The sequence below is a fragment of the Mustela erminea genome, chromosome 18 (genome assembly GCF_009829155.1).
Source record: "Mustela erminea isolate mMusErm1 chromosome 18, mMusErm1.Pri, whole genome shotgun sequence".
Classification (NCBI taxonomy): Eukaryota; Metazoa; Chordata; class Mammalia; order Carnivora; family Mustelidae; genus Mustela; species Mustela erminea.
This window is the reverse complement of record NC_045631.1, coordinates 38,913,500-38,934,785: the sequence shown is the minus strand read 5'-3', so window position 1 is coordinate 38,934,785 and position 21,286 is coordinate 38,913,500. Positions and strand designations below refer to the sequence as shown.

The 21,286-nt window shown below is 57.7% G+C and overlaps 1 protein-coding gene across 26 annotated transcripts in view; it reads left to right on the top strand.

The window, feature by feature from the left end:
- Positions 1-21,286, top strand: part of SRCIN1 (SRC kinase signaling inhibitor 1) — a 65,207-nt gene that overhangs the window by 16,724 nt on the left and 27,197 nt on the right. For 14 of the 26 annotated variants that reach the window (XR_004280535.1, XM_032320928.1, XM_032320934.1 and 11 more), the window contains 3 exons: positions 8,449-8,750; positions 11,830-11,928; positions 18,647-18,670. Coding sequence is in view for 25 of the 26 variants with exons in the window: in XM_032320928.1 (XP_032176819.1) it covers positions 8,449-8,750; positions 11,830-11,928; positions 18,647-18,670 (425 nt within the window). In the remaining variant the exon portion in view is untranslated. Of the gene's footprint in view, positions 1-1,803; positions 1,827-8,448; positions 8,751-11,829; positions 11,929-14,004; positions 14,341-16,746; positions 18,488-18,646; positions 18,671-21,286 lie in introns of those variants that run through there. The other 12 variants (XM_032320949.1, XM_032320929.1, XM_032320950.1 and 9 more) reach the window with 10 other exon arrangements.

The following is a 21,286-nucleotide window of genomic DNA, read 5'->3' as shown; positions in this document are numbered from 1 at the left end:
GGGTTCCCTCTCCCTGGGAACAGGAGGTCCCCCTCTGGCATGCTTTCAGCTGGAGGCAACTGGAGGGGTGTGGTCGCTGCCCTGGCCACAGCACCCCGAGGCTTGAGTCCCTCTTGGGAGAGCAGGAGCTCTTGTAGCCTCTTCAGAATGGCGGCAGAGCTGGGGGGACAGGAGCCTGCCTTTCTCCCCTCCCTCGTGTTTGCTCCTTCCCTTCCTCTCAGCCTGTTTTCCTCTCAGCTGCCTCTCCAAGGAGATAGAGAGCTGACAGGACACCTTCCTGGGGCGTGTGATGGTGGAGAAGCCACACAGGAATTAGCCTAACAACGGGGCATCTTGTGGGCCCACGCCAGGGCCGGTCCCAGCTTTTCTGGCAACATCTTCAGACCAAAGGTGATGCGCTCCCCTCTGCAGCTATGCCCCCTCCCTTCCCAGGGAAGTCAATTAGCCAGATCTTCATTAGCAGCTAAAAATCAAAACCGTACAGTGCTGGGTCTGATAAAACTCTTGACGATGGGATGAAAGGAAATCAGGCGATAGAGCAGATCAGGAAGGAACTGTCCCCCACTTGCCCCCTAGGCTGGCGCCTTTGTTCAGTGCACAACCCGCATTCCTGTCTTTTTTTTTCCCAGACAATGAGAGGACTAAGGCTCAGGGAGGCTGCTAACTTGCTCAAGGTCACACTAGTCAGTGGCAGAGCTAGGTTTGAACAGAGCTTTCTCATCCTCCAATTCAGTGATTTTTGGTAATGTTACAGCTTTGCCCACTATGGGGTGGTTCAGGGAAAAGAGAGAGGGTTGAATATCTGACCTTGGGGCAAGCAGCTGGCTGTGGCCCTTCAGCAAGGGAGAGAGAGTCTTGTTTGAGGAGTGTGGTCAGGGTGCCATGTGGGGCCCCTGATTTCTCTGTGGTGAGCATCCCCTGGGGCCGGCATGGATGCCTGGGGGGTGTGGTCCACCATGACAGCTCGCTCTTCTCTCTGGGGCTCAGGATGCTAGAGCCATGTTTTCCACCTTGCTGTTGATTCCTCCTATGGAGATTGTTAGTCTGTGTCCTCCTGGGGCCTGAAGCCTGGGTCAGGGGGGCTCCCCTGGCAATTGCTTTCTGGGAAGTGGCATGGTGGAATGGAAAAATCCTTGTCCCTGGGGGCCAGGATGCTGGGTTCCACTTCTGACTCTGTCTCCAGCTCCGGCATGTCTGGGTCAGGTCCGCTCTGTGGGCCTTGGTTTCCTTCCTGTGAAGGGCATTTGGCTGGAGGAAGAGTAGAGAGCGGTTTTCAAGATGCAGGCATGGGTACACAGAACAGTCTAGAGAGGTCACTCCTGCCCGCTGTGGGGAGAGGATTCCACGGCCACACAGAGCCAAGGCCCCGAGTCAGTCACAGGCCCTGAGTGAGACCTGAGTGAGTCCCCCTGGGGCCCCACCCCACTCCTGAGATGGCCTGACGATTTCCCCAACCCATCTGGATGGAGCGGTAGCTCTGCTATCAAGAAGCCTCCAGTCTGAGGGAGGAGGCAAAGGCCTAGAAGGCAAGGCAGCTTCTAGCCTAATGAGGTAAACAGGCTTCTATACTTCGTGCCCCTGGGGGAGGAGGGGCAGGCCTGCTCTGAGCCTGAGAAGTGGGCAGAATCAGCAGGAAAGGTTCAAGAGAAGGAGGGCTGAGAAGGGAGATCCTGGAGAGGAAACATCTGGCTGGGGCAACGCCCGCCCTAACTTCAAGGAGCCCAACACCCATTCCCTCTCAAATTCTCTCTCCCTGGGGAATGTCCTAGAAGCTCTGCTGGGAGCAGCCAGGACCCAGCCTCCCCACAACAGCTCCTCCTAGGCAGGTGAGCTCTCCTTCCCCCAGCCCCGAAGAGGTCCTTTAATTCTATTCCGAGATTCCGACTCGTTTACCAACTAAGTAGCCTTCGGTGGGTTTTAAATCTACACAAATTGGTTTGTGTTTTTCTGCCTGCACAACGCTCGGATGGGCAGTGCCCCGCACCCTCCCCTGCCTCCCCAGCTCCCTCTGCGGCTCTGTTGTTCACACCCCTCCTGAGTCTCCGTGCCCAGCTTCCCTGGGGGCTGGGGTAGCAGATGGAAGGGCTCTGTGGGCACGGGCGTGGGCCACAGTCCTCGTGTCCCTCTTCCCTGCCCTCCTACCCCGCCCTGGCCCAGGGGAAAGGAGTCCGCATGGTGACTCCTGTGACATCACTCAACCTCCCTGACCCTCAGTTTCCCTGACAGTACTGCAAGGAGAATCAGCTTGCCCCAGGCCCTTCCCCATGTAGCTCTGGAGATCAGTGTTGGGGGCTAGGGAGGAGGCATCAGCCAAGGACCACCCTGACTCTGCCGCCTTCTTGCTCTGCCCACCATCCCCCGACGACTGCAGTGTCCAAGCCTCGGTCCATCTAGAGGGGATGGGCTCTACCTGGCCTCCTCCCACTTCTCTGTCCTCCCTCTGACACCTGGGTGTAGGGGTGGGGAGGAGAGCTGACCTTCATCCGGGGACCGGGACCGAGGGATGACAGCTTGCCTGGCCTTGCCCCTGTGTCCCTAGTGCCCCTTCTCCTAGACACCAGGAAGTCAGCTTTATTGTCTAACCATCTGCCCCATGCTTTCAAGATGGCTCCCTTCCCTCCCTGGCCTCCCTCTCCTGGGTTCCCCTCCCCCACCCTCCCTACCCAGAGAGGCTCTCCTGAGGTGTGGGGTTCCTGGCCCCTGCTGTGGGCCAGGAACTGGACATGAAGCCTTGTCCCTCCTCCTTAGTCCGTCTCCCTCCTCCCCTCCAATGGCCCTGCCTCCCGTGCCCGCCCCCACCTCAAGGTTCTGGTTAGAGTGACAAGGAGACTCAACAGGGCGCTGGGCATTAGCAATTTGGGGGGATATTACACAGGAATGTTTACAGAAAGGCAATTGCCTGGAAAATGACTTTGGTTGCTGTGGTATGGGGCGGAAAAGATGGTTTTAGAAAACAGACACAGATGGGCTTCTGCTCCAGGGACCCACAGACAGACAGCAGGGCCTGAGGGCCACGGGCACTCGAGGAGCACAGAGCCAGGGGCGCCCAAAGACAGAGGGGCTGCTTTCTTCAAGGGGAGGTGTGGGGTATGGGGCAAGCCTTGAGCACCTCATCTGCGCCAGGTTCCTGGACCCTCTGCCAAGCTTGACCTTTGTCCTCTAGCCTCTGACCTCCCAGCACAGTGTGCTTCCTCATTGTGAAGGGCTCCCAGGAGGATGGAGCTGTCAGGCACAATTGACTGTGGCAGCCGCCTCTGGGCGCCTCCTGGGTGACTTGGGCTCCTCTTGTTTGGCTGCAGATAAGGGGGTGGGGGGGAACTGGGGGAGCCTTGAGCTGCATGTGCTCCTGTGTGCGTGCGTGTGTGTGTGTGTGTGTGTGTGTAAAAAGCACTTTAGGGTTTGAGCCAGGCCTTCCACTCTTCCAGCAATCGCCATGCACCCCTTCTCTTGCCCTGCCTGCAGGCCCCATGGCATCTGGCATCTAGCCCCAGGGAACCTGGGAGCTCCCTGAGCTGGTGCCCAGCCCCCATCTCTGCCCAGGAGATGGATGGGGCACACCTGGGAGCCCTCTGAGGGCACATCCAGCCTCCTGATCTCTGGAGACATGGAGACAGGGACCTAAACTCTGAGTCTTGAGCTTGGGGTCCTCACAGCAGGGGCCCCAGAGAGAGACCTTTTCTAGATCTTGTATCTTCCTTCTTCCGTCTACTTCCTCCCCTTCCTTGCACTTCTTCCCTCTCCCTCCCCACTTCTTCTTCTCCCTTCTCCACATTCCCTTCCTCTGAAGATGATGTCATGTGTGAATGTTGCCCAGTGGCAGCCAGAGGACAGAGTGGTGACATCTGGGGTAAAGACACGAGGTGGGGGTGGGCTTTGGTGGCTAATGAGATGGTGTCACTGAAACTTGGGGATCTTCATTTTTATCATGAGTTACAGTGATCTCATGTAAAAGAATGCAGAGGAGGATAAAAATAAATCAGGCTCATAAATAAAGGTGGAATTTGGAACTGGCGGAACAAACAATGTCGCCGTTACCCAAGCGCCTGCGCCTTTATCCTTGGCCGGCCACTGGGGGGCGCCCACCCCCACCTGTCACCCCAGCCTCAGGCATGTACTTGTCCCTTCCCCCTGGCTCAAGCTGGGGAAGGCTAAGCTGAGGGTGGCAGACCCCCCCTTCCCCATTTTCCCTTCCCTTTATTCCGAGCTGGATTGCACAGTCTCGGGCATCTTCTCTGGGGTTTGGATCTCCTACTCAACAATTATGATCAGCCTCGCACATCTGGTGCCAACCCCTCTGATCCCAGCTTCTCTCTCTGGCTCCCCCAGCCTCCATCCCCCAGGGGCCTTCAGTTCCAACCTCCCTTCCCCAGTGTACCCCAGCTCAGTTCCTCCTCCAAGGCCTCTCCACCCTTCCCCTTCCCTCAGAGAACCCCTGCCCTTCCTTTGCAGCTCACAGTCCTTCAATCCCCCAACCCTGCTTACCCCCTCAAGGCCTCTCTGTCCCATCTGTCCCCTCAGCCACCCCATCAAGACCCCTGCCCATCCGGAGCCCTCGCCGCCCCCTGCCACTGAACGGGAAGCATGGGTCTGCTCAGCGCCGGGGGCGGCGGGGGGGGCCCAATTGGAACTGATCTCTGGCCCTTTGCACTGGGCTGCTCAGTCTGGGGAGGGTCAGGGCTGCTCTGGGGACTAGGTGGTGGCAGGAACAGGCACAGGGGTACCAGGAAGGCTGTTCGGCTGGGATCCAGGAGCCCATGTGCCTGGAGTGCCTTTAATTCAAAACAACACACTCTCTCCTCCATCATCTTGGGGTAAGACAGGGGCAGGGTTTAGTGGGGGACACCCCCATTTTACAGATTAATGCCCTCAGGCTCCGAGAGGGAAGAGTAATGAAATGTACGCCTAATCCAGGGTCCCACAGGGAAGGAGCTGACTTGAAACCCAGGGTGTCTCTGGCCTGGGGTTCTTTTCCTCCTTGACCTTGAGTACCTGTGACCCATGAGAGAAGCTCCTGCCCAAGTCCTCTGAGTGCCACGGGACTCCTTCTCCTAAGGGTAACAGGAAGGCCTCACAGCCCAGAAGCCCAGGTCTGTCGTCCCAGTCCCCTGGGGCCCTGCAGAACAGAGTGAGACAAGCACAGAGCAGGAGCCTCCCCTCTTCCCCTGCCCCCCCTTCCCCTAGCTAGTTTGTCTTTGTTAAATAAAGCTGAGGAACTTGAAGGTTCTTAAAGAGATGCTAGAGCTTTGCGGATCCAAGCCCCTCCTTCCCACCGCCCCTCAGAGTTAGCAGATTGTCTCTCTTGCCTCTGCCCGCCCCTCTCTCTGCCACCCCCAGAATCCAGCTCCTGCCTTACCCCTGACTCCTCCCTCTGTCAGTGAGGGCTGAGCCCTGACCTCAAGAAGGCAGGGACAGTCCTGGTTCTACTCCCCATTCAAGATGCTGGTAGCCCACCCCACCCCCCACTGCCCACAGCGAGATTCATGGGACTGCTCCCGCTCCACGCATGGCCCGCTCTAGCAGCCTGGACCCCTTCTTGCCAGTCCTGCCTTGCCCCTTTAACCAGTGTGACCCCCGCACCTCCCTCAGTCCCTGCTGGTCTCCGTTTGCCCCAGCCCAGACTTGCTGAGATGTTCCGCTAGGAGCCAGGGAAGGAGGTGAGGTGTAGGCATGGAGGGTAAGGATGGGGGTGAGCAACTCTTCTGGGTCCCAGAGAGCAGAAGGGCAGGGGTGAGGGGACATAAGAACCGGAGACCTGTCCCCTGCACGTGTGTGTGTCCAGAGCCCTTAGAGAGTACTGTGAGTCTGGCTGTTGGCACACAATGAGGGAGGTCCCTATGGCTCAGGCAGGGCTGGGCCAGACTCTAGGCCTGGGGTTCCAGCAGCAAGGCCTATGGGCAGAATCTGCCCCTGCCTGGGCAAAGAGAGAGGGCTATGGCCATGGAAGTTATCCTCCTGCTCAGTGCAAATGTCCACAGGAGCTGAGGTTAAGTGGAAGAGAGAGGCTAAGGGTCATGGGAGGCAGCCCCCTGACTCTGGTTGGGGCTATTTCTCTGGTGCCTAGACACCCCCATCCCGGCTTCTTCTCCTGGATGATTATTCAGGGAACTCCTTTCTGGCCACATTTCCTGGGACCCCAGACTGCCGCCAAGCTTCTCAAGGACAGAGACTAGGCCTTCATGAAGATGGTCCCTGGGTTCCCAGCCCCACTCAAGCAAGGGCCATCTCCGAGGATTTCCTCCAGATCAGGGACTCGCTGCACCATATTAGCTCAAAATGTTTTTCCTTAACTCTCTTTGAACCTTTATATAAGTTTACTTAAAAGGAAACCTTCTCTCTTTACTGTCCCGAGGAATGAGATCCATGAAATCAATGGTTGGATTGGGTCTGTGGGGTTTTCCTAATCTTTATGAAAATAAAGGCATAAATATTAAACTGTGAAACCGTGTTCCTCCCAAGGTCTTGTGTATCTGGACCTCACTTTGAGGAGCATGCCAGAGGGGGTGACTGTAGTGAGAGGGACAGATGCCTGGCGGGGGCACAGTAGGGACCCCAGACCCAGTGTCAGGCTGGGGAGGGAGCAGATGAACAGAGATGAGCACCTAGTGCCCCGTGGCATTGCCATGGTTCTGTCAATAGATGTTGTTGGGAAAGTGTGGTGGGAGGGGAGGAGGCCAAGCTAATAGATACTGGGGCCAGATCTAGCCTCTACCACTCACTGTGGCTTTGGGCATGTCCCTGGACTTCTCTAACCTCGGCAGCCCCATCTCTGAAATGGGGCCACAGTGATCCCCCCACGCAAAGGGTGTTGATGGCCATGTTGATGGGCAGTCAATCAGGCCTTTGAAAGCCATGGAAGCTTCTGTCTGTGGAAGCCCTTCTTCCCTTAGTTTTGGTGGCAGGTGTTAGGTCCTCAAAGGTTCTGTCCCCCAGATCTACATGCTTCAACCACAGCTTCGGGAGGAGTGTGGGTATGTGTGTTTGTGTTGGGTGAGGGATGGTTTTTCCTGAAATGTGGCTGAATCTCTTCTTTCCTTCTGTGGTGCGCAGTGGCTGTGTGGAGGAAGAGGGCCAATAGGGCGTGGCATCTGGATGGAACATGGCTGGATCCCAGAATCTCTTGCCTCCTCTTCTTTGCCCCAACTGGCCCCGCGAGTCAGCCCCTGTGTGGGGGTACACTTGTCTGCAGCAGTGCCTGACAGCCCTGGATCTAGGCTATATGTGGGGGGCGTGGCCTGGAGACTGGTGGATGGTGGGGCTGGGGTATTCCTGGGAGACTGCGTTTGCCTCCCAGTAGGGAGCCCCTTGGCACCCGGTACAGGTGTCATTCTGGAAGCGCTGTGCCCTTCTGGGCTATGAAAAGTCATCTTCGAGGCTAGAAGGTGGGAAACAGCAAGGCTCGGCCAGGGGTGGGGCAGGATGGGACCAGGAGCTCAGGGATGGTGGCCATATGGGAAAAGGAGTCAGCATTCCATGTGGGGACCTCAACCCCCGGCCTTCTCTTTTTTTCTGCTTCTGTACTGTCCTTTGTCCCCTGTGCGTCCCTTAAAGGTCTTGAACTTGTGCGTATGTGTGTGTGTGTGTTGGGAAGGGAGACTGAGGGGTGGGAGGGCCAGGGGAGGGGAGGGCTCCAGGGGAAGGGCTTGAGCTGTTCTGTCTGCTTTCTTTCTCCTTTGAGTTTGTCCCAAACCCATCTCTCTCTCACTGTCCTCTCTGTGCCCAGTCTCCCCTGTCTGTCCATCTGTCTGTCTCCGGGGAGGGAGGGAAAGAGAGGGTCCCATGCCCCAGACCCTGGGCCTCCAACTCCTTGCCATCATTACTCCTGCCCCCAGTATCCTAGTCCCGACCCTTTTCCAAGCCAATCCCTAGCCTTTAGGACGAGTGTGTCCTGGGCATGCTAGTCTGAAGGAAGAAGCTAGGGTCTCTCCCCCCCCCCCCCGCACCCCCCTCCCCGCCCTGCCCCACAACACACACACACCCCTCTTCTTAGAGGATGCTCTTGAAAGGAAGACTGGGCAGGCTCCTTCCCACATCTTTCAGGAACCATTTAAAGGAAACGCCCCTTCCCTAACCTGTTCACACCAGCTGTGGGAAGGAGGAAAGGAATGAACGGCTCCAGGTGTTCAAGACCCCTGGTTCCAGCCTTTCCTTGGCCTCAAAAAACAGCCGCTCACCTGCAGTCGTTACCTTTCCAAACGCACCCAAAGAAGAGCACGAAGCCGGGCCCCCGCCCTTGTCCCCCAACTTCCTTGGAGCCCCCCCCCCCCCGGTAGGTCCCCTAGTCAGGGGGCGGGGGCAGCCCCGTTCTGGTCTCAGCCCCTCCCCAAGCCTCTTGCCCCGCCTTAGGCCTGCCCCTCCCCTCAGTGACACGGCCCCAACCCGGTGAGAGCTGGGCAGCCCCAAGCGCCGGGCGCCCCGTGACCCCGCCGTGCCCCCTCTCCCCTCTCGCAGATCCGGAGCGGAGCAGCCCCCCCATGCTGTCTGCGGACGATGCAGAGTACCCGCGGGAGTACCGGACCCTGGGGGGCGGGAGCGGCGCGGGCGGCGGGGGCCGGCGCTTCTCCAACGTGGGGCTGGTGCACACGTCCGAGCGGCGGCACACGGTGATCGCAGCCCAAAGCCTGGAGGCGCTTAGCGGCCTCCAGAAGGCGGATGCCGACCGCAAGCGCGATGCCTTCATGGACCACCTGAAGAACAAGTACCCCCAACACGCCCTGGCCCTGCGGGGTCAGCCCGACAGGATGCGCGAGCAGGTGAGTGGGGGGCCCGCTGTGGGCCGGGGAGGAGTCTGGCCCCGTGCTCCCCAGCCCCCGGGGCTCTGATTCGGTGCGGCATCAGAGGAGAGAGCCGGAAAGAGGGTGGAGGGACTTTTCTGGAGCATGGGGAGGAAGCGGATGGGGGCTCAGCCTGCAGACCTCTGTGTGCAGTCCCGCAGTTGGGAGCACTGGCTGGAGCAGAGAGGCAGAGGGGCGTTGGACCGGGCTGAGGCGTGGGAAATTTGTCTCAGCAGTCGAAGAAGTTGTGGGGAGGGGGAGGGGAAAGTCCTGGGGACTGGCTATTCAGAGCCTGAAAATCCATCCCGCCTGGACCCGGGCGGGGGCGGGGGGTACACCTCTGTGACTAGCCTCTTTGGGAGCCTCAGTAGGCTGGATCTGCTGTGCCCCCAGCTGCTGTAAGAACAGAGCCCAGAACTCCTGGGGCCTTTTGCCTTGTCTCCTCCCTCCATGTCTCCTCCTCCCTTACCCCCAAGACTCACTGTGTGACTTTGAGCTAGAGGCTGCCTTGGTTTCTCTTCTGCCATCAGAAAGGCTATAGAAGAGTCCGGGTGCCTGCTTCTGGACCTGGGCCTGCCTCCTCCTATCTGGGGTGGGAAGCTTCCCTTGTAAACCTCTCCCAGATTCTTGGGTTCCTGGATGCACCTCTCTATGCATGTATGACTTTGTCTGTAGGAAAGTTCTTTCTTGGGACAAGCCTTCTGCCTACAGTCCCACATTGGCAAGATGCCTTGATGGCTGCGGAGACCCACTTGTTCTCTCCAGGAGAAGCGGAGGAGGGGAGGGTGGTACATCCCATCCACACTATTTCACTCGGGCCTGGGGGTGTCCCACACCTGTCTTGCTCCATACCCCTTTCCAGATGCTGCTGGATGTGGCTGGGAAAGGGGAAGAGTGTCCCAACTCCCATTGTCACAACAGGGAACAAGGACACATTGGCGCACCTCCCTGCCCCATGTCACCTCCAGTTCTGTCTTGCTTTTGCCTTTTCCCAGCTTCTGAGTCCTCCTGGGAACAGAGTTCTGATCGGAATAAGGGAGAGTTGTAGATGGACATATGGCCCTCACCCTCAGGGAGCCCCTCTCTGTGGGTTCCCTCTGTGTGCTCTGGCTTGGGAGGAGGGAGCAGGGACATTTGTGATCTGGAGCCTGTGAAAGAATGGTTACGCTTAAGTAGGAGGGGCACAGTCAGTTGGGAGAAGGTTTAGAGAGGGAGAGACCAGGTAGGCAAGCCTGGTTAGGGAAGGCTTCCTGGAGGAAGAGGTACCTAAACCAGGCTTAGAAGGATGAAAAGGGTCTGAACAGGCATTGAGGAAGAGAATGCTGTTTTAGAAGCTGGGAAGATGGGAGGTGAGCATGGTCCTGAGTCGGTTTGGGGCTGGGTACAGAGGCCCACCCGGCTGGTGCTGAAGGCTTGGGGTGGGAGGCATTGGGAGATGTGGGGACAGACTGGAAAAGTGGGGTCAGATGATGGCGGCTAGGAGGACTGTGGTTGTTTCTGAATGGTGAATAGGAGGCAGCAATGGGGGGCTGGAGGCAGGGGAGGAGTGGGATAAGAGAGTGGGTTAGGGAGGACGAAGGGAAAGGGATGGGAGATTGGAAGGAAGACTGCGCAAGGCTTGTTTGCTGCCTGGACCGAGGAGCCAAAGAAAACCTGGGCAGCAGGGAGATGTCGGTGTCTTGGGGAGAAATAGGGGGTAGGGAGAAAACATTTGGAGGATGGGACACAGGAATATGGGAGGTGAGTTTGCAGAGCAGGGATAATGTTTGCCGGGATGTCCATTAGGCGTGCCATGTGTATAGCCCAGGACTCTGAAGGGACAACAGGGTCAGGAGGAGACTGAGCATGCGGATTGAGGGACCCAGGGCATAAGTGTGGCCACCAGGGCAGAATGGTCTGAGAGGGGAGAGGGCCACAACAGTGGCAAGGAGGAGCCAGGAACATTCTCTCCATCACGAGGAAGAGGAGAAAGGCCCAGGAGGACGACCACTTGCACTTCCGAAGTTGGCGGGGAGGGGAGTGGGGGGGAGAGAGAGAAACAGCCATCGGGACTGTCTGGGATCTGTGGGTCTAGAAGGCTCCCCTCGTCTCTCATGGTATGGCAAGGTAATGGATGGTTTCAGGGGTGGAAGAGACTGGAGGTGGCGAATGAGCACGACCTGGGGCTCAGATTGGTCTGGGAGGTTTGGCCATGAAAAGGTGAAGACAGCAGGTGTGATGGCCTCCAGGGGCAGTGGGCCTGAGAGGGAAGGTGTGGGTGCGTTGGAGGGCCTCAGACGTGTCCGGCATGGTTGCTGACACAGATAGGCACACAGCAAATACTTAGATGAGTATGAGAAGAGCGACTCGCTCACAAATTCATTCCTTTGTTCATTGACTCATTCATTCCCTCCAGTAGAGTGTGAGTGGGTAGGACCTACAGCCAGTTCCCTGACCGGGGAGGACTGGGCACCTAAGGGTAGGGCCGGCGGGGTGAATGGCTGTGGAATGAATGAAGATGAATGAATTTGGGGATGTTGAGTCGGGAGAGGACCATGGGGAAAATCAGAGGGTGATGGGTTTCAAGCCTTAGGTGTGGTGTGGCCCTGGAGTGGGAGATGGCAGGAAAGAACGAGGTGCTGTCAGAACAGAGGCCCGTGGGCATGAGGACCCCTGCGGAATGGTTCCCCGTCTTTGTGAAGTAGGCGGTGACCTCTTCGGTGCGGAGGTAATGAGGAGTCGGAGGAGCAGACAGGCGAAGATTGGCTCCCTGGCCGAGTTTATAGGGAGGCAGTCAAGAAGTGAAGAAAAGGAATTCAGGAGTATCTGATGGAAGGGGGACTTTTCTGGGGCTCAGGGAGCCCTAGTCGGACAGAAAAGGAACATCCAGAAACAGACCAGGGGCTCTAGTTGAGAGATCCAGTCTCGGGAAGGGACTAGCCAGTGTTGCAAGGTCCCTCTGGGGTGTGAGCTCTGTGCCAAAGCTTGCCCCAGGAATGTCCCTCCTCGCCCCATCACAGTCTCCCAGCGGCTCCTGCCCGCTCCCCCTAATGGGGTGTCCCCCCCTTCGCACACACAGGTTGGCGGCTGGACCGTGGACCCCGTGTGCCTCCTCAGCTCCCTCTGCTCCCACCTCCATGGCGACTCCGCCCCCTCCGGGGCTGGCCAGCCGGCCCAGGTGAGTCACCCACTGCCCCCATGCCCCCCAAACCCCTGGTGGAGTTTGGCTTTGAGGAAGACTTTTTTTTGGAGGGGGGATATCTAGGATTTTAATTTTACATCCCTTTCTCTTATACAGGAGCCCCCCATTTCAGGAGACTCCTATGACTTATACTCTCCCCTGATTGTCTAATTCCCACCACTACCTCCCCAAAGGTTTGGCTTTGGGGAAGGGATTTTTTGAGGGGGAATACTCAGGTTTTGAAAAAAATTTTTTGGATTCTTTTCTCCTTTTTTTTTTTTCTTTTCTCCTTTAAACTGGAGTACCTGTTCCACCCCTCATCCCATCGGTTTTCAGGAGACTCTTACGCTCTGTACTCTGTTCCCACCCGCCCCCTGCCACAGACCACTTCACTCTCATATCCGCCTGCCCCCAACACTACCTTTCCATCTCTGAGAGACCCAGCCTTCCCCTCAGATCTTACCATCAGGAAGTTCTTCACAATGTCTATCACCCTTCTTGGTAGGTTCAAGGCTCAGTTTCCTTTTTTTTTTTTTTTTTTTTAATTTTATTTATTTGACAGAGACAGAGATCACAAGTAGGCAGAGAGAGGAGGAAGCAGGCTCCCTGCTGAGCAGAGAGCCCCCAATGCGGGCTCCATCCTAGGACCCTGAGATCATGACCTGAGCTGAAGGCAGAGGGTTTAACCCACTGAGCTGCCCAGTTCCCAGTTTTTAAGAGGACTTTGGCATCTAGCCATTTGTTCTGAATTTGTTCCTTGATTCCTCACCAAGCCTCAGTTTCCCCTAGTGGGAAGACAAATCTCAGCTGAGAGAGGGGCACATTTAGGCAAGGCTTGGACTCACAGCTCAGGCCTGGACATTGTCGCGGGAGAAAAAAAGGCATCAGGGGCCCCAACAGGGAGGAAGGACCAGAGAGTATGATTGCAGCCGGTGGGGAGGAGGAGACACCCTGAGGGTGGCCTTGGCTTGAGGGTGCTCAGCTGTAGGAGGCAGAGGAGATGGAGAAATGGGGAATCCAAGGGGTGGCATGGGTACCAGCTTCACTGCCTCATACACCCTGCTGCCCCTGGGGACGGGCGACAAGGACAGGCTTTTTCAAGATTTAGAAGGAAAGACGTGACACCCTAGGCTCCAGAGCACGGATGTTTTAGTGGAGTGTAACTCGAGTCTGGCAGCAGACTGGCACGCTTGGCATCACCCACAGGGCATTCCGCCCACTTCCCTTCCTGGCTTTTAGCCCCATCTTGACGGCACCTCGGGGAGCAAAGATGTGTCTGCCCTCCAGGGCTGGATGGCAAATGGGACAGACTTGTCTTGAGTGGCCAAGTGCACGTGGAAACCAAAAGGGATCCGGGACAGGGATGGTGACAGGGCAGCAGGTGTGGTGTGCCTGTGGCAGACGGAGGCTCTCTCCAGATGACCTGTTTTGGCACTAGACATGGTGGGGGTGACGGATAAAAGGGAGGATGAGCTTGGTGAGCTCAGTTGTCCCAGGTCATGGGGCTCTAGCCTGTCTGCATCCGGGATTTGCTCTGATGGAGGAAATTCCATACAGGTTTGAGAAGACCCTGACCCCAGGGCTTTGTGATTCAGAGAAAAGTGGCCATTCATAGGCTCTTGTCATCACTTGCTGCTTGGTGCTTATCACACTGCTGCATGGCTGAGTCGGAGGCTCCTTTATGTAAAGCGCAGGATCAGAGAGGGTCAGCATATACCAGAGTTGCACAGCCGAGCAGGATCAGAGGCTACCAGGGAAGCTCAGGCGTCCTAGGCCTCCCAGACTTGGCTGGGAATTGAGTCACAGGAGAGCTGAGTAGGGCAGCGGTGCCCCCTGAGACCCTGACGGGGAGAGGCTATGATCTCGGAGGGTCACAGGTCGGGAGACAGGCCATTTTCCTCCCCTCAAAGCCTAGGCCAGACCTTTGGGAGTGGGAGGCTGAAGAGGACCCTGGGAGAGGATCAGAGGCTAGACTCCAAGCCGCAGCCCCTCCCCCGCTTCCACCAGTCCGCCTAACCTCCCTCCCTCCTTCTGCAACCCGAGTCCCGGGCGGCGGGCCGGCGTATCGGGTGACCGCGGCGACGCAGCCACCAGCCTCCGCCGATCCGCGGCGGGGCTGCGCCGACGGGGCCGCGCCGGGGGAGGGGGCCGGAGAGAGGATGTGCTCGGCGGCGCGCCGCGCAGCGCCAGGTGGAGTCGCGGTTACCGGGGCGACCGGGGCCCGGGCCGGCTCGGCGGCGGCGGCGGCTCTCGCATTGCAGCAAAGGGCACCGGCGGCGGCGGCGGCGGCTGCGGAGGCGGCCGGGGGAGGGGAGAGCCCGGGCGGGTGGGAGTAGGGGGCCGCCCTCCCTCCCCCGCCCGACGCGGGACCCGGGGCTGGGGGCCCCGCGCATGCACCTGTGGCCGCAGGTAAGGAGGAGCGGCTGCGGGGGCCAGGGCTGCCGCCTGGGGTTCCGCGGCCGGCGGGGCACAGAGATGGGGCCAGCTCCGCGGCTCGGGGAGGCGGTCCGGGAGTGGGAGGCGCGCAGGCCGTTGCGGTTCCCAGTCCCCGAGAAACGCCCCCTCCCTTCCCCCACCGCGTTCGCCGCCTTCCGCGTGGGCCGCCCCCCTCAATGCGGCGGGCGCCCCCTCCCCCAACCTCGGAAAGTCATGACCTTCCTGGGGTGCGCCCTTGCCCCCGGGGCCGCGCGGATCCCGCAGAGCCCCCCTTCCCACCACACTCTCTGCATTGGGGAAGGGTAGGAGGGGAGGGTGTCGCTGGACACCCCCGGGGGGAGGGTCACGCGTGTGCGTCGAGGTGGGAGGCGGGCCACGCGGGGGCACGTTAGGTAGCCCCAGCCTAGGGGGCGGCTGTGGACGTGTGTTCATAGGAGTTGAGAGGTGGGTGTGTGCGCCCGTGCATGCGGAGCTAGAGGATTCAGAAGCCGGAGGGGCGACCCATTCGGTTGTCTTCCCTACCTGGAGGATGCGTCGTCGGGGCTCGGGGTCAAGGAGGGGTCATGCCATTCACCTAGCCTACTGGGGACGTCTGCCCCGAGGAGGGGAGAGACTCAGTGGACTGCGCTGCGATTCCCAGGGGGCACGGCCCCGCCCCTCCCAGGGCTTGCCCCTGGGAGAAAAGGATCAGCTGCAGGGGGCGCGGAGAACCCCACGAAGGACACTTAGGGTGGGGAAGGGCGGGGGTTAACTCCTCAGCCCGCCGAGGAAAGAAACAATTTCCTTTTCTCACCAGGGAGTTTGAGGACTCCCTGGCCTTGCTTTCTTGGGTCTCTGAGAAGCTCCCCATCCCTCATTTCTGAAAGCCTGGCCCCTAGAGAGCTTCCACATCAAATCCTTTAGAACACCTCATTTTGCCCTCTGCTCCTGGAAGACTCTTTCCTACAAGTGATTACCCTTGGCAAGGGCTCTCCCATTCATACCTTTTTTTCTACCTTCCCACGGTCCTCTGGGAAGGGGAGACCCCTCTTTGAGTATGGGGGTACTGGAGGTGTTTGGGGCAGGGTTCAGGGGCCAAACCTCTCTTGGGCCCTTCTTGCCCTTTCCCCTCCTTCCAGGGGGTTCCTGGTGCTGGGAAACTCCAGGACCGCAGCCAGACAAAAGCATTTAGAGACAAACCCCCTCCTCCTGTGGGCTGGTCCTATGTCCTTCACATAGGTTCCTGATCAAATATTTGTTGAGGGCCTATTACATACCCGGGCATTGCGGTAGGTACACAAGAGGAACAGACCACCAGGTCAAGGGTGGGGAGGTTGGATGGGGACAATCTCATCTTAGCAAACCCGGAGGAGCCCTCTGCTCTCAGTGAGCCCAGGCTGTCCCCTGGAAAGAGACAGAGACAGAGGTTGGACGATATTCCTAACGACTTCTCCCCACTATCTTTCCTCCCCCCACCCCCACCGCCCTGTCCCTCCCTCACAAGGACACTGAGTTGCCAGGAGACCATGTGTCTCATTTCTGGTGGGAATCTTTCCTCCCGCTTTCCAGAGAGGCAGAGGGTGCTAGGATCTACTCAGTGTGCTTTATGGGCCGGAGCCCAAAGTCTCCGAAGTCTGATCTCAGGCTCACCCCACTTTGCCGAGCACAAATGCCGCGACTCTCCCACTGTTACCCTCTAGGGGAGGGTGCCTGGCTTTCCCGTGGCCATGAGGCTACCCAGTCCTCTTCCCTGTCTCTGACTAGTGACCCATCCTGTCCCAGGCTGACCGCCCAGCCTCAGGAGTCTGAGGCAGGCCCAGGCTCAGGGCACAGCTAGCGTGACTGTGACCAGGCCCCAAGAGGCCCAAGGTGGCTTCAGCCATCCGCATATCCTGAGTCCTATGTGTTGACCCTGGGGGCTGGGTGGGGGTGGGGGATCTTCTGCTTCTTGAATCAGGAGTGAACCTACCTAACGCCTGATGTCTGGGGTATCATTGGCATGGGACAGTCGCTGTCGCTGAGATGGCCAGAGGCACTGTGACCCGGCTAGAGGAGGGGAGGAGGGATGAGACTTTTTCTCTGTGTGTATACTGTGTGGGTACTGTTTTGTGTGTTTCTGCAGCTGGATATGTGCGTGTGTGTGTGTGTGTGTGTGTACATATGTATGAATGGTATCCATGTCTCTGTGCATTTCTGTGACTCTGGAGGAGGCTGGCAGGGGTGTGAATGGTACCCGTGTTTCTGTGAGCGGAGTCGGAGTGTATGAGAGCAAGTCAGGGGCCAGGGCCGGTGCATGTTTGTGCACGAGCAGGGCTGCTTGCTGTATGAAAATCTCTTCTCTGAGCTTCCGGGGTGGTTTCTGACCATGGAGGGCTTCTTTCCAAGTGCTTGTGTCCCTTTGTGAGTGTGTCTTGGTTGTTCTGGGCAGTACCTCCGGCCGTGTCCTTATCTGAGGATGTCTGAGAGTCTGTGCTCAGCGTGGGGCCTGTGTGTTCCGGGGCGCTGGTTGGGGGTCCCGGTATGTACACGGTATAATGGTGATAGTAGGTAAGGGACAGCGGCCTTCTCTGCAGAGCCGTCCATCACTGCCGGGCCTGCAGACAGGACTGTCAGCATAAACTTTCTGTGCCCTCTGCCTGGCTCTGTCTGCCCCAGGTGTGTCCACTCCCTCTGGTACCCCTCCCCTTCCCAAGGCCACAGGCAGCTGTGGCGAGAGCCTGCGACTTCAGCCTCTTGCCTGCCCTCCCCTCAGCCCCCATGGGCATCCCCTGACACCCATGGGGGTGGCATGTGTCCAGAGATTGTTCTAGGCACTGGTCGGGGCACAGATGTTGCTGCCCCCTTCCCTTGCCTGGCATGTGACTATCTTTTGTGTCTCTTGAAGCCAATGCTAGCACAGGGGGGTGGGGGAGAGGTTGGAATTGAGACTCAGATGGGGATGGCGCTGTTAAGTGAACCTCTCCACCCCAGCCCAAGCCTGGCATTACCCCCAGCCTACAAGTCTAACTCAGGTAAACCCTCCATCCCAGCAGGGCCCCTTGACTCCACCCCTGTCCAACTCCTCTCTGCCCCAAAAGCGTTCAGGTGGCCCAGGACACCCCTCTGTGATGTCCTTCCCCTGTCAGGGACCCTCAGGGTCCCTCTTCTCTGCCAGTGGCTCTGAAGCCTGGGCATTCTGTCTGCTTGTGCCAGGCACCCCAGTGCCAGGCCATCTGCAGCCTCTGTCTTCCTGCTGAGACTGGCACCGGTCAGCAGGGTGCCTACAGCTTTGCCAAGAACCAGCCCAGCCTCTGGGCTCCCTTCCTTGTCCTTAGCCATCTGTAAGGGCCTTCTGGTCTCTAGGGAAGACAGGGTAACCCTAGGTTATGGTGAACAAGGAGGCACCTGACGTCCCCTACTCTAGGACAACAGGAAGTCTTCCTCTCTCTCTAGCTGGCTCTAGGACATTGCCCACACTTCTAGTCCCTACAACTCCTTTTGCTTATGCTGGCTCCCCATTCATTGCCCAACATTGTGAAGTGACTGGTACCTGTCCCCTTTGCTCTGTAATGCTGGGCCATTGCGTTACAAAGACCTCCTGCCCTGGCCTTGGCCGCCAGCCTCCCTCTTCCACTCCCTGCCGTACCAGCACCCCCTGGACTCCAGATCTGACCCCACTGTGCTTCACTCAGATGTTTTCTGCCTGTCCAGCGCAGCCCACCCAGCTGCCCCCAGCCCCTCTTTGTGGCCCACTCTGCTACTTTCCCAGACCCTGTACCCTAGCCAGATTGGACCAGTGACTATTCCCTCAACACACTCTCTACCCACCTGCCCCAGGGCATTTGCCCATACCATCCCTCTGCTCTACATGCCTTTCCTCCCAATCTCCAGCAGCTCATTTTTCAGGACCCAGCTCAAATGTCACCTCTTCCGGGAAGTTTCCCCTGCCCATCACCACCAGATGCCCCTTCTCTGACCCCACAGCTCCAGTTCATCTCTGCCGTTGTCTCCTGAGTTCCCTATGTCATGGTCTTCGGCACCTTTCCTACCTGTGATTCTCCAAGTTACGTGACTAGGATGCATGGCTTGTGAACATCTGGAAGGGCTCTCCCTTGTCCCTGCCAGCAAGTCTGGAGCCTGCCCAGGGCTGGCCCGGGACTCGGTAGAGAACGGGGTGTACCAGGCACTGCTTCTTTCCTGTTCCTGGGAGGGCAGAGGGCCCTGGTCCCAGGGCTGCGCTCAGAGGGTTTCTAACCCACCTTCGCCCCTACTCTCCCTGCACAGCCCCCCGCATAACCATGTCTTCTCTTATTTCCATCAGCAGCCAAACTACTGGAGTTTCAAGGTCAGTGCGTGTGCCTCTGCTTCCGTGACAAGTGCATGTGCTCTCCTGCCCTGGGCCCTCCCTGCACACGCTTTGCCCAGGGGTGTGCGTCTGCACGGGACCTTCCGGTGGGGGCGGCGGGCTTTGGGGCTGCAGGCTGTGGCTGCTGCTTTGAGAGAGTCTGAGCTCGCCTGCCAGGGGTCCGTGGGATCCAGAGTGGGAGTTTGGGCCACCCCTGCTGGGGATCTGGGCTGGGAGTATTTAGTGAGGCTTTCCCACACTGCGGGGAGGGGGGTGCGTTTGGGAATAAGGGAGGCTGCCTGACAATTACACCCCCCCCCCACAATGCCGAGAGGCTGCTGGCTCTGAGACAGGGACCTGATCCCCATGATCTGGTTGAGGGCCTCTTCTCTGGACTCAGCCTTCATCTTCCAGGGAGGTCTTATGACTCTGCTCGGCCCCTCATCCCTTTCCTACTTGGCACTGCGGGGAGCTAGTCAGTGCCAGGCAAGAGACTCACAGCCCTGAACTCCAAACCCTCTGCCCAAGTGGAGGGATAAGCTCAGTGATGAGCACTTGCCTGCCTTCCCAGGACAGTTTGGACAATCCACAGCTGGGGAGCTCTCTGCCCCATCCAAGGGCATCCAGCTGAGTCCTGGGCGAGCACCCTCAAGTACCTCCTCCGCCATCTCTGGCACCCAGGACCAGAACGGAACCAAATTAGGCTCCCGCTTGTGTCCCAGAGTCTCCGGCCTTCCAACTCCCAGGCTTTGTGATGGGGGTGGGAGGCATCCATCCCCAGCTCCTGAGGTCTCATCCTGCTCCAAGCATCTTATCTGCGAGCATGCACCCAGAGAGAAGTCCTTGCAGAGAAATTATGGAATCATAGACTCAGGATGTCAGGCACACAACATTTCTGGAGGAAGCAATAGGATGTAACCGCTCAGTGCATGGGCCTGAGAGCCTAATTACAAATCTGCTGCTAACTCACTGGGGGATCTGGGGTAAATGGCAAGATCCCCTGGGCCTCAGTTTCTCCTCTGTAAAATGGAACAACAATGTCTGCCTCACAGAGCTGTTGTAAACATAGAAGAGATGAGATACTGCACGTCCTAAACACAGCGCCAGGCTCATGGCGAGCCTTACCCCGCAGCCTCCTTCAGACTTCAGCCTCCTCCACCGACACTGACTTGATTCCCAAATCAGAATCACCTTGGGAAATTGTCAGAAATCTTGAACCCCAAGCCCCAATCCCCAGAGATTTGGATTCAGTGAATGTGGGGCCCTGAAAAGAATGTTTTTCAAAAGCTCCTAAGTGATTCTGTCCCATTCTATGGACAGCCTTTGGGGACCTCAGATCCTCGCCTGACTGTCCCCACTCAAGGTTCCCTCTGCCTGATCTCTGGAGGGAGTCATAGGCTCCTTGCTGGAATTCCTCCCGTGCCAGGTGTGCCCTGCCTCCCCAGCAGCTCCTTCCTAGCTTTGGAGAGCTATGCTTGAATTACTGTTTTATTCTTTTGCCATCTCGCTCGTAGACAGAGGTCCTAGGTGTCTCACTTTTCTCTGCCCTGTTGACTCAGCCCAGGACTGAAGAGAAGTGCTAATGGGCTTTCTCTCTTCTCAAGAGGGTTTTCTACAAAGGCTGTGAGAATGGCAAGGTGCGCAGAGGGCCAGGATGGAGAGTGGAACAAGCAGGGGACAGGGAATGTGGGCATCTCTTCTCCCTGGGGTGGCCTGGACAGGGTCTTACCTTCTCTGCAGTCAGCAGCCCCGAGGCTCCCTGCCCCCACACCCTTCTGGTCCCTGTTCCATCTTCTTCCTGGCACCTCACTTGTGTCCCCTGGCACTGTGGCCACCATCTTCGTTCCTGGCTAGCTGCCTCATTCTGCCAGAATTCTGTAGCTCTTCATCCACATCAGCCTGGCAACCGCTGGCCTTCTGGTTGCCTGGCAACCTCATTGACCACCACACCAGACCTGGTTCCCCACACTGCTCCAGGGCTGAAGGTGACAGAGGCTGGCACTGGTGATCAGCCTAGAGCTGAGCTGCAGGGTCCAATGTCTGGGCACAGGCACCCCTATGTGGGCCTCGTTCCTACGCTGTCTCCTTCCTCCCCAGACCCAAACCCCCTCACTGGTCAAAGCATTGTACTTGACACTGGACTTCCCCCGAGGTCTCCAAACCTGACCTTCTGCATCCCCAAGCCTTTGAGACCACACTGGGGACAGCTGGGCACATTGCCCATCAGCGGAAGACGCTCTCTCTTTTCCAGAGTGCTAACCCAATTGGATCATTAAATTGAGTTAGTATGAAGATGGAGATTAATTAGGGGCTAATCAGGATTTGGGGAATGAGGGAGCAGAGGAGAACAAATGACTCCTTTATAGAGATACTTTTTATTTTTTTTTAACTATAAAAGTGATATATTCTGATTGTGCAAAATTCACCCAGCAGAGAAATGTATAAAAGAGAAAACGCTGTCTCAACCCCGACTTAACCAAGGTTAATAGTTTTGAGTGATTTGTTGTTAAAAACAGACAACTTATTTTATAGAAAAGTATGGCTGGGCAACAGGATTTTTTTTTCTTGATAACATATGTATATACAATCCATACATGTATCTGTCGTACATAACAT